Genomic DNA, 19,101 nt, shown 5'->3' on the forward strand with positions numbered 1-19,101 from the left:
GGTATAAAGTTACGTGCAAGCATCTTAGACTTTGTGAGATTGAATGTAACTCCCTTGATGGTCAGATGTAAAAGTAAGATCCGAATCTGGCAGAAGTTATCTATGGGACAGGCGGATAGAATCGCATTAATCAAAATTATTTTGCTTCCCCAGATTTTGTACATTTTGGCATCAGGTCCAGATTGGATAGAAGATCAGTTTTCCAACTATTTGGAACGATTGCTTAATGACTTAATCTGGGGAAGAAAAAGGGATAAAATTAAGCAAAAATATCTCTGGTTGGAGGAAGAGGACGGAGGGCTATCGGTCCCCTTTTTCAGGGTTATTATCTAACTGTTCAAGTTCAATGGATAAAGTCAGGGGGAAATAATATAATTGAGTTTCTGGAACGGGGCTTTAATGGCCCAAAATACGGTATATTTAGCATATTGGAGACGGGATTTAAAAAAAAATAAAAGGTAAAAAATGCCCAATTTGTCGAATGGTGGATTTGTCGTGGGGAAACATAAAAAAAATTCTGGGAATCGTTAACACTTCAAATTTTTCGCCTTTGTGGGGTAATAGTAATATTATAGAATTTCAATTAATCCCGGATTATAAATATTGGGTAAATCACGGTATTATTTATGCTTCACAATTAATTAAAAGTGGGACAATAAGGACATTAAAAGACTTATGCCCCGGAATTAGCACAGATTTAATGAGTCAATATCGGCATTATCAGTTAAACACAAAATAAGGACTATTTTATCACAAGAAATCACACATTTATAGGTGACTATGTCTCAGGTTTATAGGTGAATAAGGAAGGGTTTGGCAAAAACACTAAAGTTTAATAGTGAAGAAAAATGGGCAAAGGATATAGGATCAGATAAAATTGAGTGGGGTAACATTTACAGTAATATTAAAAAGACCACGATATCTAGTAACTTTAGGATTATTTATTTTAATATTATCCACAGAATATATTTGACCCCAACACCATTAAATAAGATCTACAGACGTGGACAAAATTGTTGGTACCCTTTGGTCAATGAAAGAAAAAGTCACAATGGTCACAGAAATAACTTTAATCTGACAAAAGTAATAATAAATTAAAATTCTATAAATGTTAACCAATGAAAGTCAGACATTGTTTTTCAACCATGCTTCAACAGAATTATGTAAAAAAATAAACTCATGAAACAGGCATGGACAAAAATGATGGTACCCCTAACTTAATATTTTGTTGCGCAACCTTTTGAGGCAATCACTGCAATCAAACGCTTCCTGTAACTGTCAATGAGACATCTGCACCTCTCAGCAGGTATTTTGGCCCACTCCTCATGAGCAAACTGCTCCAGTTGTGTCCGGTTTGAAGGGTGCCTTTTCCAGACTGCATGTTTCAGCTCCTTCCAAAGATGCTCAATAGGATTGAGGTCAGGGCTCATAGAAGGCCACTTTAGAATAGTCCAATTTTTTCCTCTTAGCCATTCTTGGGTGTTTTTAGCGGTGTGTTTTGGGTCATTGTCCTGTTGCAAGACCCATGACCTGCGACTGAGACCAAGCTTTCTGACACTGGCTAGTACATTTCTCTCTAGAATTCCTTGATAGTCTTGAGATTTCATTGTACCCTGCACAGATTCAAGACACCCTGTGCCAGACGCAGCAAAGCAGCCCCAGAACATAACAGAGCCTCCTCCATGTTTCACAGTAGGGACAGTGTTCTTTTCTTGATATGCTTCATTTTTTCGTCTGTGAACATACAGCTGATGTGCCTTGGCAAAAACTTCGGTTTTGTCTCATCTGTCCACAGGACATTCTCCCAGAAGCTTTGTGGCTTGTCAACATGTAGTTTGGCATATTCCAGTCTTGCTTTTTTATGATTCGTTTTCAACAATGGTGTCCTCCTTGGTCGTCTCCCATGTAGTCCACTTTGGCTCAAACAACGACGGATGGTGCGATCTGACACTGATGTTCCTTGAGCATGAAGTTCACCTTGAATCTCTTTAGAAGTCTTTCTAGGCTCTTTTGTTACCATTCGGATTATCCGTCTCTTAGATTTGTCATCAATTTTCCTCCTGCGGCCACGTCCAGGGAGGTTGGCTACAGTCCCATGGATCTTAAACTTATGAATAATATGTGCAACTGTACTCACAGGAACATCTAGTTGCTTGGAGATGGTCTTATAGCCTTTACCTTTAACATGCTTGTCTATAATTTTCTTTCTGATCTCTTGAGACAGCTCTTTCCTTTGCTTCCTCTGGTCCATGTCGAGTGTGGTACACACCATATCACCAAACAACACAGTGATTACCTGGAGCCATATATATAGGCCCAATGGCTGATTACAAGGTTGTAGACACCTGTGATGCTAATTAGTGGACACACCTTGAATTAACATGTCCCTTTGGTCACATTATGTTCTGTGTTTTCTAGGGGTACCATCATTTTTGTCCATGCCTGTTTCATGAGTTTATTTTTTTACATAATTCTGTTGAAGCATGGTTGAAAAACAATGTCTGACTTTCATTGGTTAACATTTATAGAATTTTAATTTATTATTACTTTTGTCAGATTAAAGTTATTTCTGTGACCATTGTGACTTTTTCTTTCATTGACCAAAGGGTACCAACAATTTTGTCCACGTCTGTATAAAGACCGGGAACCAAAATGTTGGAGGTGCAACCAAGAGCCCGCTGACTATATCCATATGATATGGTCCTGTCCGAGTATGACGAGGGGTATTGACGAGGGGTATTCCGCTCCCTGAGTGCAGAGTCCTCAGTTTCCCTCCCATATAAACCAGAAGTGGCTCTCCTAGGGTGCTCCCTACCATCAATTAGGGAGAAAACACAGAAAAGTAGTTGGACGAGAGGTTTATTGGTGGCAAGAGTAATAATAGCAAGGGAATGGGGAGCAAAAATATCCCCCAGTATTAAGAAATGGAAAAACCTTTTGGTAAGGACTGAGAGATATGAGCAATATGCAGTAGGCACTGTATGACTGATCCGCCAACTGGGGAGGCGGGAGGGATGAGCGGGGGAGGGACTGGGGTAACTATTGGCGATAACCACCGGGGGGGGGGGGGAGAGACGGGGAGATAAGTTTGGATTGACAGTTGGAGATCGAGCCCGATTCAATATGGCAGGGAATGGGAAAATTGATGAAGGTCCAAATAATAACAAGATGTTACATTGATCTCTATTCTATTATTTTTATAATGGGACATTTAATGTTTTATTGTGCCTGCCTGTTGACAGAAGTTGTATGGAGGTATTCGGACTCGGCACTGTCAAAACTGTTAATTATTGTAATCCTGTATAAGAAAACTAAATAAAGAAATTCAATAAAAAATAAAAAATCACTACGCCATTATCATAATTGTGTTACTTGAAGGTGTTGCACATTGCTGCAAGATAAGGGATACATAGAATACAGCAGCAAACAAAAACCCTGTTACTGAAGGCAACGGCATCACAGCATCTATTTAAAAAAATGTTTCTCTACACTGCAAAAAAAAATCATTTTCACAATGAGTGTTAGTGAAGGGCCGGTATTACAGCATAACATACAAACATGGTTCACTGCAAAAATTGCATAATTACCATTGTAGATTCTCAATACCAGTGTGCAGTGTGTTTGTAGAAGGGGAGCGGTTCAGGATATTTAATTGCACGTTTGTCTTTAAATTCCAGATAAAATAGTTGCGATGGGGGTTATTGGGGATGGAAGTGGTCTTATTTGTGGTGCGTATACATTTGGGGACTGATCTGAAGTCTGCATTCATTTTAGGGTCTGGTCTGGGGGTCTGTATTAATTATTGGGTCTCATGTGGGGCTATATTAAGAAGGGAGTGTACAGCCAAGTGAAATTTTTTTTTTGAAAACTGATTAGAAGGCCACAAAAAAGTAGTGATAGCTGTCTCATCCCACCGTTCTCCCCACTAGTGGAGCTCTTGGTGTTATTCCTGGGCATGGACAGCTAAGTTGAATCTCAGGAGCGGTGAGTGTGACACATGTATGTGCTGTACGTGTGATATATGCAGATATTACACGCCTGTAACACAAGAGCAGGGATCCTGCGTGGCCGGTGAGTACTGCATGTCACTGCTGTGTGTGCAGCTACATTGTAATGAAATTATTTTGGCCCCTCTCGCACTCTCACGTTTGTGTGGTGTGTCTGCACATTTAGTGTAATCTGCCTGTTTGTGGTCATCACATACATTTATACTGCTGTGAACTGGGAAGCTAATAAACCTGTTGCTGTTTCACATCTTTTCTATTTATAAAAAAATTAATTTAAAATTTGTTGCAATTAAAGTGATAGAAATAGTTGACCTTGAGCTGTATAGTGGGGCTGCCATCTGATCCTTCTGTGGAGCTTTCCGCCAAATCAGAACTTTCAGTGGGACATTCCTGGATGAAGAGATATACCTAAAAGACAAGCACATTACTTCACGATTCTATCCAGATGTATGTGGTAATTCAATCAACTGTGGAGTCAATGACCCAAACTTCCATCTCCTCTACTTTTCCACACTTTAAGACTCCAGATTTGGCTGCTTTATAAATGAATAAAAGGGGCGGACTGGCCATACAGAGAAATCTCCTGGCTGGCCGATGCCCTGTCAGCCAGGTACCTGACGATCTGAGGGTCCTTATCCACCTGGCCGAGGGCCACAGAGGGCATCCTGAACTCACCTGTTTCACCAGCCTCAGGTCGGTGATACAGGTGAATACTGCAGTGAGGGTGGTGGTATTTTGTGCTGAACTGTGGTATTTCCTATTGCTGTGACAGTATTTTGTGCTGCACTACAGTATTGCTGCCCCACTGTGAGAATCCTTTTATATTAAAAAGATAGATTACTAAGAGATATGTACATATATATATATATATATATATATATATATATATGTATATATACACATATACAAGATGTTTTAGACTAAGAAGACTAATTAACTGCCTGCATTTAATATTTTGTTAGAATCAGCAATATATATATATATTCAAGGATAAGCAGGAAGCCGTCTGTAACTACAGGTGTTGTTTAAGGCAATCAGAAGAAAAACTTCTTTGTTTCTCGTTATTTCCTTATCTGAAATCCTGCAGATTTGCCTTAACAATAATCATGTAAGAAAACACCTATATAAGCGATGTGTTCATGCTCTGCTTCAGACTACTCTTGAGGAACTTCTGCAATGATGACTTGTCTCCTTGTACAAGAAAATAAACAAGTTGACTGCAACGAAACTGCTCATCGAGTGAGATTTTTTTAGCACCCGCCTACTTGCTTTGGTCCTGCCTACTTGTGTTGCCCCACCTTCTGTCAGTTTGGACCCTTCTACAATATAAGGCCAGTCTAATTTCACAATCTGACAATGAGCAAAAACATTTGCTTCAGTAAAATCCTGGCGGTATCCGGCTCTTCTGTATTTTCATCACCATCATAGTCATCTTATTTTGAAACATTTCTTCCAACTCCACCTAAATCTGACGCTAACTACGACTCCACAGGCCCAATCACAAGAGGACAATGATATCACCTCAGTCTATTGGATGAACCTCGCCAATCCAAGAAGATGCCTTCTTCTCTACATACAACTCATCTACAGCCTCTACGGCTCATCAGTGCAGTCCAACACCCACAGCTCAAATATTGGAGAGAAAAACTAAAAGTAATGGCCTTCACTGATGAGACTGATAGCATGGGAGGATCATAACAATCCTGCATCTACAACCCATTAGATTGTGCATTAGACCAGTAATCCAGAAATCTACAGTACGTCCAGTTGCCTTGATTTACTATTTACAGATATTAGACCAGTAGATAATTGTCAATGTCTCAATGTGGGTTCCATGTTGCTCACTGTTGTGCTCTGGCGTACTGGCTGCGTTTATTGCCATGTATGCCGGTTGCCACGGGCGACGTGTAGTTTTGGAAGCCTGTGTGTGCGCTGCTCCTTGCATGCTTGTTCCTTTGTGTGTCTGGTGCTTGTGGGGTTAAGATCTTGGTCTGGCTGTGGTCTCTAGGTGCTAGTTAATCCTGTTGCTGTAGGCCAGGGTGTTGTTCTCCAGATTTGTTGGGTGCTGGAGCTATGCACCTTACCTTGGTTTCCTTCTGCCCAGTCTTTGTGGCCACCTAGTAAGACATCAAGGTCATCTGGTCTTCCTGCCTTTCCTGTTTCTATGTCCGGGTTCGGTTCTCTGTTCTAGTTTAGTATTTGGGCTGTGACTGCCATGAGTCATCTTGCATGGAGTCTAGACATTCCCCTGTCTGTGCCTTTGCTGAGAGGGTTCCTGGGTTCTCTCGAGGGAGGACATCAAGTCTGTGAGCAGCTCTGCCTCAGACCACCATGCATCCGTTCCTCATGGGGGTCCAGGCAGTTACTGGTGCGCTGGTTCCAGTGTGTGTTGTCGGCACTGTGTCCTGTTCCAGTACATGTGCCTGGGTTCCAGTCGTTGTTTGTGTGGACTGCTGGTGCTTGCTCCAGCAATCTCTGCAGGTAAGTGGCCAAGTGCACTGGAACCATCCTGAGGGAGCAACCAGTGAGCTTAAGCTAAGTTTATCCCTACCATCTTGGGCTCTGTGAAGAACAGGGCTTACTGGGTTTCTGCTCTCTTGATTTGGCCCCAAGCAAAACTCTCCAATGGCTTCAATAACCAATTCACAATATTTCTTACTACTACCACAAGATCCTCTCTTTATGCCCCATTTTCTGACAAGTTCAAACAATTAGTTTCCAGTGTTCTGTTCACACCAGCTTATGTTAGATCTATTATAAACTGTAGATACTGGATCTACCCATCATGTATCTTATAGGCACAGAAGCCAGGAGCTCAGTGTGAGCAGAGCTGTGTCTGGATTTGGGAACAGCACGCTCCTTCGGTCTGACAGACTATGAACATCTCAAGCTGAGTTCATCGTACCTCGAGAAGATCCACTTCTGTCATTTTGAGAGTTTTATTAACATTGAAGATCTGGAAAAGATAAAAAGAATATATGAAAATACAAAATCAGAGCAGAACAATCTGGGTGTAGACCCCCAACCAAATGGGAAAACTCTGTTACTGGAAACCCCTCATCCTGCATTGTGCAGCAGATTTGATGCTTTTCATGGGTCTATGGACTGCACGGTTGGGATTACAGAGGATGATGATAAACTCCAGAGAAGGTAGTAAGGTCAGATGATGATGATGAAATCTCTTTTACAAGGGCCAATGATCCAGCAGATGAGCTTTCAGAACAGCACTCTACCCTAATCGATGTCCAGTGTGATCAGCCAACTGGATTGTTAACGTGAGCAAATAAATGTTCTCTCATATTTCTTTGTGTAGACTGGGCTGTGCTGCCGAGATATCGCAAAGTGTGTAGGGGATGAATGATCGGAGCAAAGAGTGATCATCTCCATTGTTTGCCGAGCAGTTATGGTCCCACAGTCTGGCCTAAGAGTCAATAGGCTATGGCATAGGATATGTAATTGATCCTTATCTATGTAGACATTACTGGGGCTGCTTGTGGTTTTGGGCAGACAAAACAATCAACAAGTCTAATCAGTGGAATCCTTCATCTGCTTTCACACTGAGTACCTCTCATTGCGGTAAGATAAGTACAATATAAAATCTAATGTATAAAACTGAGTGTGTGTGTGTGTATGTTCGCTAAAGGAATCCGCACCGTCGCAGTTACAATCACGACATTTGGCACACAGGTACATCAGGTGTCTGGAAAGGTTTTAGACCGGGTCTCAGCTCTCTAGCACGTACCGTTCCTGAGATATTCCCCAAAAATGCATTAGCCAATAGAAGCTCGGTCACATGACCAGTATCAGCCAATAGAATCTCGCAGGCCCTTAGTCTCCACATACCAGGTTTCCATAACAGCCCATCCATTTTTCTGTATGACACTTGTTAGGGGAGCGGAGTGCTGTGGAGTTCACAGTTCAGGGGCAGGTAGGGTGGCCATTCAGGCCGCCCTCAAAAGATGGACTTAAAAACCCTGACCCCTGGCCCCACTAAGCCACGCCCCCTACCTGGTTAGGCCATTCCCCCTCCCACTTCACAGCCAACAGGGATTAAAAAAGTGAAGGATCGAGGGTGGGTGACTTTCTCCCTGCGGCTCACGCTCAGACAGCACAGTGCTACTTGCTGAGCGTGAGCTGTTTAAAAGGACATCCCTGCGTCCAGGCCCTGCACCGAGGGGAGGACAGGTAGTCGGAAAGCCGGACTGTCCTGCCTAATACCGGACCTCTGGCCACCCAAAGGGCAGGCTGCTGTGGCGGTCACACTTATGGGGACGGTCCGCTATGGAGGTCAGTGTTAAGGGGCAGATTGCTGTAGAGGCCACTGTTAATTGGGCAGGGTACTGTGAAAATCATTGTTAATGAGACGGGGTACTGTGGAGGTCACTAATAAAGGCGCAGCTGCTGTGGAGGTCACTGTTAAGGGGGCAGGAAGCTGTGGAGGTCACTGTTAAGGGGGCAGGAAGCTGTGGAGGTCACTGTTAAGGGGGCGGGTGCTGTAGAGGTCGACTGTTAAGGGGGTAGGGTGTTGCTGAAATCACTGTTAAGGAGTAGTACTGTGGAGGTCACTGTTAAAGGTGGGCACTGCAAGGGGGCAGGCCGCTGTGGAGGTCACTATTAAGGAAGGAGGAGACTGTCGAGGCCACTATTAAAGGGGCAGCGGGCAATGCGCCGCACAGACCTGTCACTTACCAGTAGGAGGAGCTCCCGGCCGGTCACAGACATCGCAGCTCGCAGGTAAGTATAATGCTTCTAAAAATTGCTAAGTAACCATGGCAACCAGGACTGCAGTATCATCCTGGTTGGCATGGTTACCGATCGGAGCCCCAGCGATTAATCTGGGACTCCGATCGGTACTCTCCGCTGCCACCAATGATAGGGGGGAGATTTTAATTAGGAGGGGGAGGGAGGGGGGGGGCCCACTGGCCACCAATGAATCTACAGTACTACAGGGGAGGGAGGGGGGGCAGGCCGCACTGGCCACCAATGTGTTAACTACAGGGGAGGGAGGGGGGCCGGCCGCACTGGCCTTCAATGTGTTAACTACAGGGGAGGAAGGGGGGGCCGGCCGCACTGCACACCAATGTGTTAAATACAGGGGGAAAGAGGGGGGAGGGGGGTCTAAAAGGTATAAAATTCAGACAGTACCAGATAGGAGCTGAGAAACATGGATAAGGCTGATAACTTATAGCTGGCCTCAGGGTCCCTCTCAGTATCCAATGATCCCTCTGTGTCCAGGACAAAGACGGCCATCTGTAAAAGAAGATTACTGCAGTTATAGTTCTAGCAAAGGTAAGATTGCCATATTGTTGGGGTATCACTTGTGGTTATCCAGAAGTCCACCAGTGCACCAATTAAGACTTATCATGGGGCATGAAGGAAGAGTCAAAGGACAGAGGTGAGCCTATTATCCTCTGACTGCAGAATAATAGGTTGATTAGGCACCAAGCCCACAAGTTCCCAGAGGTCAGGAGCATTTACTGATCACTGCGGATGATGGAAGGACATTGAGAAGCAAAAATAGCAAATAGAAGGGGGAACCAAGGAGAGGAGAAAGTGACACAAGGGGCAGGGTGAAACACTACACAACCCAGGTTTTATGCTTCCCAATGGTTACTTGGTTCCACCTCTGTGGTTTTCTCCATCTTTTGCTGTTTGCACTTGTCCTTTGTTCTTCAGGATAAATTATAAACTTAATTTGTTAAAAACTAAATTGTTTGCACTCTCTGGGGACAACTATTCTTCTCAAAGAGATGTCAACAACTCCAAATCTGAAGAGTATCAATGCTTCTCCTGGCCCACTAGTTACTGATGCAGCTTCTAGATAAGAACCTGTGTTCATCCATAAGAATGATGACATTTGAAGGTCTTCTCTTCATGCTTCTTCCCATCAGGTGAATATTTCATGGCTGACAGGTCTTTTAAGGGTCCATTCACACGTCCGTTTTTTCTTTCCTGATCTGTTCCGTTTTTTGCGGACCAGATCTGGACCCATTCATTTTCAATGAGTCCTGGAAAAAATCGGACAGCACAATGTGTGCTGTCCGTTTCCGTTGTTCCGTTCCGCATGTCCGTTTAAATATAAAACATGTCCTATTATGTTCCTGAAAAATCGGATCCTAGTACAATGCAAAGTCAATGGTTCCGCAAAAAACGGAAGACATTTGGATGTCATTCCGTATGTCTTCCGTTTTTTGCGGAATCCGTTCCTGGAAACACATAGCAAATTTTTTTTTTTTTTTTTTTTTTTCAAAGAAATCCAAACAACTTTATTTGATTATTGAAATGTATACATGTTTCCGTTTTTTGCGGATCCGCAAAAAACGGATGACATACGGATGACATACGGAAACATTTTCAGGAACAACGGATCCGCAAAAAACGGACCGAAATTCGGATTATAGAAAAATACTGACGTGTGAATGTAGCCTAATGCTAACAATAAATTCCAACAAATGAAGAATTTTAATCTTTACCTTTGGCATCAATAGTCAAATAAACTGGAGTCTAGAGCCGAGCAAATCAATTCTAAATTAATTAAATTAATTGTGAATTTCCCCAAAATTCTGCTTCCAAACAAAGCTGATGTTTTGGCAATTTGATTTGGACAAATCACACATAATGGTGGCAGCCACTTTACATATCAAATTCAGAAGACTAGTGAGGGGAACAGGGAAGTGAAAATGTAGAGGATGCCATGAGCCTGGGTGAGGACCTGGCTGGTGGGGGTGCCCTTAATGCTTTGCCTTATGGGCCAATCAGGAGGGAGGATATAGATGTTGCTATTAGACTCTGTGTAAGGTGCCAAAAATAGATTTGAGCTCAGTTACTGATATGATGAGCAGGGGTGCACCACCAATGAGGCCAGGTGAGGCCATCGCCTCAGGCAGCACCAGGTAGAGGGGCAAGAGGGGGGCAGCAGAAGGGCCATGGGCAATGAGCGCTTTCATTGTGGCAAAGGGATTAGGTTAAGAAATTAGCATGGGGTGTGTGTGTGTGTGTGTGTGTGTGTGTGTGTGTGTGTGGTGGGGGGGGGGGGGCATTTCAGTTTTTGTCTCAGGCAGCAGAAAGGCTCGGTGCACCCCTGATGATGACACGTCAGTCACAGACACAGCAATTACAAACACAAACCAGCCATTTTAGGGTCGAACAGGGACAGTGTGGGGACTCAGAAAAAGGTAGATTTAGCCAGGTACATTGAACTACTAGGTAGAATATCAGGTTTTATTATTAGGGACAGGAAGTATACCGCATGTCATACAGACTTTGCTGCACTGCATTCCAGTTTTTAACCCGTAGGATATAAGCGCCGTACATTTACGGCGCTGAAAACTGGGACAGAAATCCTAGCGCCGTACAGCTACAATGCTCTGCGCCCACCCGATCAGCTGCAGGGGTCCGGCAGTCACAGATAGCCGGGCCCCAGCTGTATGTGCCGGCATCGGTGAAAACACCAATGCCGGCACATTAACACTTGCAATGCCGCTGTCAGCGCTGACCGTGGCATGTGCAGTATCCTGCTGGGTGTGGGGTGGCCATCGGGTTCCTGCGCTGCTGTGACGGGGACCCGATGGCAGGGAAGGCAGCCTGTTGCCATCCGTATAAGCCTGTGATATCCAGCCCCAGTATTACACTGGTAATACACTTACAGCCAATGCATCACAATACAGAAGTATTGTAATGCATTGTAAAGGGGATCAGACCCCCAAAAATTGAAGTCCCATAATTGTGCAAAAAATAAAGTTAAAAGAATAAAGTTTAACAATTTTTTTTATAGTTTCAAGAAAAAAAGTGTCCTTTTCCCAAAATAAAGTAATAAAAAATTGTAAATAAATAGGGAAAAAAGAAAAGTAGACATATTAGGTATTGCTGCATCCGCATCGACTGGCTCTATAAAATATCACATTACCTAACCCCTCAGGTAAACACCGTCAAAAAAATAAAAATAAAAAATGTGGTAAAAGAAACATTTTTTGTCACCTTACATCACTAAAAGTGTAATACCAAGCGATCAAAAAGTCATACGCACCCCAAAATAGTACCAATCAAACCATCACCTCATCCCGCAAAAAATGAGACCCTACCTAGAATAATCACCCCATAAAATAAATAAAATAAGGCTCTGAGACTATGGCGACACTGAAACATATTTTTTTTTGTTTCAAAAATATTATTGTGTAAAACTTAAATAAATAAAAGAAAGTATACATATTAGGTATCGCCACGTCCGTAACAACCTGCTCTATAAAAATATCATAGGACCTAACCCCTCAGATGAACTCCATAAAAAAAGTGTCAAAAAAGCGATTTTTTTTTTGTCACCTTACATCACAAAAAGTGTAATACCAAGCGATCAAAAAGTCATACGCACCCCAAAATAGTACCAATCAAACATTAATCTCATCTTGCAAAAAATGAGACTCTATCTTAGACAATCGAGCAAAACATAAAAAACTATGGCTCTCAGAATATGGAGACACTGAAACATGATTTTTTTTTTTAAATGCTGTCATTGTGTAAAACTTAAATAAATAAAAAAATTATACATATTAGGTATTGCCGCGTCCGTACGAAACTGCTGTATAAAAATATCATGTGACCTAACCCCTCAGGTAAACTGTAAAATATATAAAAATAAAAAGGGTGTCAAAAAAGCAATTTTTTGGTCACCTTACATCACCAAAAATTTAACACCAAGCGATTAAAAAATCATATGCACCCTAAAATAGTACCAATCAAACCATCATCTTATACTGAAAAAAATGAGCCCCTACATAAGTCAGTCGCCCAAAAAATAAAAATATGAAAAATATGAAGACACAAAAAAATCATCATTTTCAAAAATGCTTTATTATGTAAAACTGAAATAAACAACTAAAAAAAGTCATAATTCCTAGTCATATTTGGTATTGTCGCAACCGTAACAACCTGCTCTATAAAAATACCACATGATCTAACCTGTAAGATGAACGTTGTAAATAAAAAAAATAAAACGGGTGCCAAAACAGCTATTTTTTGTTACCTTGCCTCACAAAAAGTGTAATATAGAGCAACCAAAAAGCATATGTACACTAAAATAGGACCAACAAAACTGCCACCTTATCCCGTAGTTTCCAAAATGGGTCACTTTTTGGGAGTTTCTATAGTAGGGGTGCATCAGGGGGGCTTCAAAAAAGACATGGCAGCTTAAAATTATCCCATTGAAATCTGCCCTCAAAAAACATATGGCGTTCCTTTCCTTCTGCGCCCTGCCGTGTGCCTGTACAGCAGTTTACGACCACATGTGGAGTGTTTCTGTAAACTACAGAATCAGGGTAATAAATATTGTTTTGTTTGTCTGTTAACCCTTGCTTTGTTACTGGAAAAAAAGGATTAAAATGGAAAATCTGCCCAAAAAGTTAAATTCTGAAATGCAATCTAAATTTTTCTTTAATTCTTTAAAGAGTTAACAAAATTTGTTAAATCAGTTTTATATACCTTGTGGGTGCAGTTTATAAAATGGGGCAATTGAAAAGTGAGTTTTGGAAATTTTCTGAAAAATTTCAAGATTTGCTTCTAAACTTCTAAGCCTTCTAATGTCCCAAAATAGAAAATGTAATTTACAAAATGATCCAAACATGAAGTAGACATATGGGGAATGTAAAGTAATAACTATTTTAGGAGGTATCACTTTCTGTTTTAAAAGCAGAGAAATAGAAATGTAAAAAATTGAGAATTTTTCCAAATTTTTGGTGAATTTGGTATTTTATTATAAATAAAAATGAAATATTTGGACTCAAATTTATCACTGTCATGAAGTATAATGTGTCACCAGAAATAACTCTCAGAATGGCTTGGATAAGTAAAAACGTTCCAAAGTTATTACCACATAAAGTGACACATGTCAGATTTTCAAAAATCGGCCTGGGATTTAAGGTGAAAAGTGTATCGGTAGTGGAGGGGTTAAAGAGACAGTCTAAATAATATAAAAACCTAAGTCTACTGGCTACTGATATTTTAAGCATCATAGTTGTATCGAACACTGTGCAAATGTGCCCTTTTCCCCAATTTTCTAGAGTTAATAAATGTATAATAAGCGTATTTTACTGTATATTTTACTGTATATTTACTGTATATGTTGCCATAGTCTTTGTGCAAAAGCATCTTATGTTTCTATAAAACCTATTGCAAAATCTCTACAATTAATAAGTGTAAAATAAGCAGATTCTACTGCATCACCAGCAGGCATCTGCCCCCAATAAGGACAATTTTTGGGACAATTTTTATTTTAATAAAAAGTATGACAGTCCGACACAACATTAACACCGTCAAACAAAACATGCCTTTACTCATAGCTATTATACGTCAGTGTCACTATTTGATATTGCTGTCTATTTGATTTTGTTGCAAAAAATTGTAGAGAAACAGAGTCCTAGGAGACCTCAGAGTGTCATAAATCAATTCCCGGGCCAGCTGGAGCACTTTTGATTAGGGTCGAATTTATCTGAATCAAATCTTTTGACTAATTTATTAGAATTGGACCTAAAACAAATTTCAAGAAATTCACTCATTTCTACTGTAGTCATATCAATTACCTCCTTCATATTTACTCCCTACATAAAGGCTATGTGCAGCTTTGATCTGGAAAAACATGTTTACTTATGTTAGTTATTTCCTTGAGTAAAATGAAGTTGCTCTAAGGTTCAGGTTGCAATATCCTTCTCCTCATTCATTTCCAGACCCTATGATATTTCCTGCTCATAGTTTGGATGTGAGGTCTGTGTGTCCAGGATGCTGCTGCCTGCACTAGCTCTCGTGTATCAGTACAGCTTCATTCCGTGACTGAATTCTTTTTTTATAGCTCATGAAAGATCTTCTCTCACTTGTACTGATACACACTAGGGGGGTCATTTATCAAACAGAAATACGCCTAAATTGAACTGACAGCGGCCATGTGCCGAATACTGGATTACATTTACATGTCCCAGTGCAGGTGACCATAAACCTGACAGCAAATTGATGCAACCCCCTTTTTTATACTTGACTCTAGATCCTCTTCACCTATTCATTCTCTGATCAAACTCCTCCGTCTCCCGCTACTATGTTGAACACTGAGAGAAGGGAGGGGGAGTGCAGAGAGAGCCATCAGAAACAGGAGCAGAGTTAATGGATGTGAGTCAGCTCCAGCAGCACTAGCAGATAGGTGAAGGCCTTACACACACTCTGCAGAAGCAAAAAGTGTGGGAAATGTATAATAAAGATGCTTTAAAAAGCTGGCTAGATTTGCATTTTTAACTGGTAGATGTTCTGCACTTTGTTTATTCTCTCACCCTTTCGGCATCTCTCTCCAGTATAAATGGTCGGTCCCATATCCATATTCCCTTGGTTACGGTGTCAGCTCCATTTTCACACTGGAATCCCATAAGCAAGGTATGTTCTTCCTCTACAATGGCTGGCCCTATTGCTGCTCCGTTTTCCTACAGAGATGAGAAGGAAGCATTACACATGTCAAGGACAGGTTTCTGCTATGGTGACCTGGGATTCCACATATTGATGGTGATGCACTGCGCTCCTCTTACCAGGTTGTACAGGGCTCTCAGGATATAATTCATTAAGAAGGATTTTCCACATCTTTTTTCTCCAATCACAGAGAGAAGGCACAGGGAGTAGTCCTCAATCTGTTTGTCCATAAAACATCTCTGTACCACCGCAGGGTTCAGCTGCAGCTCACCATCTCTATCTTGGTATACGAGCTGACGGGGAGAACCAGGAACCTCCTAGAAGATGAAGCATTCCTACATAGGCCATCCGCAGAACACAACAGGAAAGCCACACATGCTCCTGCCACTTAGCGACACTCAAGGTACCAGCGTAGTAGTGAGCTGACCATTTGCTCTCTCTACTGTTTGGAGGAACATATCTACTGATTCCCCCTAGATCAGATGTTCAGGACCTGACATTTATCCCTTGACCATCTAATGTGCTGGAATTTACCTTACCACTCTGTCCTCTCCTCTGGCTGTGTCTCCCTATTGAGGAAGACACACCATAGCCCCATGTCCCTTGATGATTCTGGGGCATAATGTTATTGATGAAACGGGTTGGCACACTAATTTAATTACAATCTACCCCTAGGACTGGAATCATCATCCCAGGGCATCCACAACAGGAAGAGATTCCGGACGAGGCAGCTCTTGTCTGGGCAATGACTCCATATTTAGGAGGTCATTAGAGAGATACCACAGTCCATCACAAAATACTGCCAGCAGCAGAAAATACATCCCCAAAAACATGCAATGGCCAGCCAAGTGAAGGGCCTCCTGGGCAGCTTCCCGGGCATCGGCCCACAGGGAAATTTCCCTGTAAGGTCTATGGCCAGTCCTTTTGCTTATGCCCTGGCCATATTGCAGAAACTGTCCAGGAATGAGGAACATGACAAAGAGATCAATTTGTCTCCAAATTCTCCAGACCTCAGTCTGATCCATGGAGACCACACCTCACACAGGATCTGCTGCCAGATTTTGATGTAATGGCTGATTGATGTGTATATATAATAAATTCACAGAACCATCATTAGAAACAGTGATTGCGGCACATGATCTCTTTCAGCCAGTCAGGGAGACATGAAAGGATCATGTGATGCTCCTGTGACACATGCAGCGCACTGACCCTTCAGGTGGAGTAGTAGTCCTGGTGTGTAGGATGCGAGTGGTATACTGTGGCCTAATGTTTGTGTCACAGGTGCTCCTACCTTCAGGCTGTCGCTTCCTGGGGGTCAGTCTCTGTTGCAGAGAGTGAGTTGGAGCAAGGAACAAAATGAAGTACAGATTTTGTGAAGTTTAACTTTTCTTTGCTTGGAATAGACTTGCAGTAACAGAACGGTACTTGATATTTCAATCAAGGATGGAATACCCGCGCTGCCGCCAAGAGCCAATGTCGGTATAAAATGCTCTAATGATAATGATGTCGCTGCTGGGTTCTACACAGGTTATTGCCTATGTCCCGGTATTAGTGTGTACAAACTAAAAAGGTAGCTCTGAACCCGCGCTGATATAGATCGTGTAGTCCGCTAAATGCATTTATTAGTCTCTCACAAGATTGAGCTGTAGCTGGTGAGAGTAGAGAGGGGAATGTGAAGGAAATTACAATAACTGCCTCAAAAGTGCGCAAGAAGGGCAATATGATATCACATTCAATCAGTACTTGCCTCAATGATAATATGGGGGCGATTCAAGCCAAGCCGGGCTGTATCTGCTTCCCCGCTACCTCCTACAAGTGACTTCCAGGCTGCCGTGATAGGTCTTCAGCTTCCTACAACTCACATGTGGCGGTGCCGGCCGCTCGCACACGTGGGAGAAAGCCGCGTTGTTGGATTTCCAGGGAGACAAGTCTTCGGTGTGATGTCACGCACTGCAGATTACGGATGCCTCCTAGGTCCACTATTGCTACTAACGCATTTCGAAATCCATGGATTTCTTCCTCAGGGATAACTGTGGATCTAGTTGTCCTGGTTTAAGTACCAGTTCAGTCTTGAAGGTCTAGTACTGCATTTATATTGAATTGCTCCAGTAGTCACTATGTTTCTATAGTCTCTATACAGATATATATCCCCACATATTCAAAGACCTCCATTTTTCATATTATATATATATATATATACTGTCCTATTATAAGAAAGCAAATAACTCAATCTCCTGATGTAACCCTAGAGGTGCCAGGCTGTTTAAGTTATATACTGTATATCCACTTACTTTAATTTTTCAGCATTAATCTGATATAATCCCCCAAATACAGAGCCCAAAAATTTTCCCCCATGTTTGTCTCTATAATGCCGTGAAAGTACAACATAACAATGATATAATAATTCGCCCAGCGGATAAGGGGGGGGGGGCATAGTGATCTTGGACTATGAAAAGTATCAGAAGGAATCAGAAATTTGTCAAATAGCTTACGGCCTACCTGAAGGACACCTGCAATGAACAGGACGCTGGTACAATGCAGTGGGTCAGGATAGATATGTGTATAAGTTTATAGTCTGTTCGTGACGCCAATTGCAGCGTGCGCAGGTACTGTAGCAGGGCCCTTTAAGATGTTATAACTCACATACCAGGTGCAGGAATGCCAGAGGGGGATAATGTCTCTGTGTAGCAGATATAGTAGTGTCAACGGTGTCTCCTACCTTGGTACGGCTGGACTCCTGGATCCTGGCTCACTTGCAATAAATTGAGTGTTGTTAATAGGAGTAACTGAGGAACTTTGGTAATAGTAAATGAGATCCAGACGGAGGATATAATCCAACTTGTCTTTACTGGATGGCAACAGAAATCCATACGAGTTACAGCTTTAGTCTTGGGTCCCAGCAGGTATTGGCAATATGGGGCAGGAATCTATATATATTCTGCTTCTTGTCATATGCCTGGAGAATCTGCCAGGTATCTATCTTCTGCTCTGTCTGTCTTCTGCTTTGATAATGGGCCTGATTAGCTGAGGAGGAATTTGGCTTCTCCTGGACTCTGGATAAGTACTCACAGGACTGCTCAGCAGGGAATGATGTCTTCCTGGAGATCTGTAGTTCTGGAGGTGTTGCTTGCTTGTCACCAGCTGAGGTAGACGACTCAGGCTGGGAAGAGTGATCCTTGGCCTCAGCCGAGGCTGGATCCTAGGTTGGGATCCCTGTAACTGGGAGCTCCTACTAACGCAGCCTGCCCCTGGCAGGGGTGGCTGGTGCACTAACTAACTTCCTTCTCCTCCTCATGAGACAGGACATGGAACAGTCCACTTCTGCTCATACAGGGGAGACTAGCCTGGAATTTACTATTCCAGCCTAGCTATCCTAAACTGGCTATGGTCTGCTGAACATATTGCTGCCACCTGCTGGTGCACATGGAAAATACAGCATAATATATCAAACAGGCCTAGAAAATGTATATATGGAAAAATGCAATGTTAGATTACACAGGATGACAATACATATACACCTGACATGTTGTAGCGGGGAAACAGAGTTCAGTAACATACTCTGGGATGTTACACACCCAACACATTCTACAACTGTTGGAAAACATACATTGGGAACTGAACTATATTTTAGGTACACGGGAATTGAAAACAATAAAAG

The 19,101-nt window shown here is 42.2% G+C and overlaps 1 protein-coding gene across 7 annotated transcripts in view; it reads right to left on the reverse strand.

Moving 5' to 3' along the window:
- Positions 1–19,101, reverse strand: part of LOC122944883 (RING finger protein 112-like) — a 76,334-nt gene that overhangs the window by 42,860 nt on the left and 14,373 nt on the right. For 6 of the 7 annotated variants that reach the window (XR_006391062.1, XM_044303597.1, XM_044303595.1 and 3 more), the window contains 5 exons: positions 15,563–15,760; positions 15,314–15,460; positions 9,153–9,257; positions 6,913–6,963; positions 4,320–4,415 (listed from right to left, as the gene is read on the reverse strand). Coding sequence is in view for 6 of the 7 variants with exons in the window: in XM_044303597.1 (XP_044159532.1) it covers positions 4,320–4,415; positions 6,913–6,963; positions 9,153–9,257; positions 15,314–15,460; positions 15,563–15,760 (597 nt within the window). In the remaining variant the exon portion in view is untranslated. The remainder of the gene's footprint in view (positions 1–4,319; positions 4,416–6,912; positions 6,964–9,152; positions 9,258–15,313; positions 15,461–15,562; positions 15,761–19,101) is intronic. The other variant, XM_044303596.1, reaches the window with a different exon arrangement.

The sequence above is a fragment of the Bufo gargarizans genome, chromosome 8 (genome assembly GCF_014858855.1).
Source record: "Bufo gargarizans isolate SCDJY-AF-19 chromosome 8, ASM1485885v1, whole genome shotgun sequence".
Taxonomy (NCBI): Eukaryota; Metazoa; Chordata; class Amphibia; order Anura; family Bufonidae; genus Bufo; species Bufo gargarizans.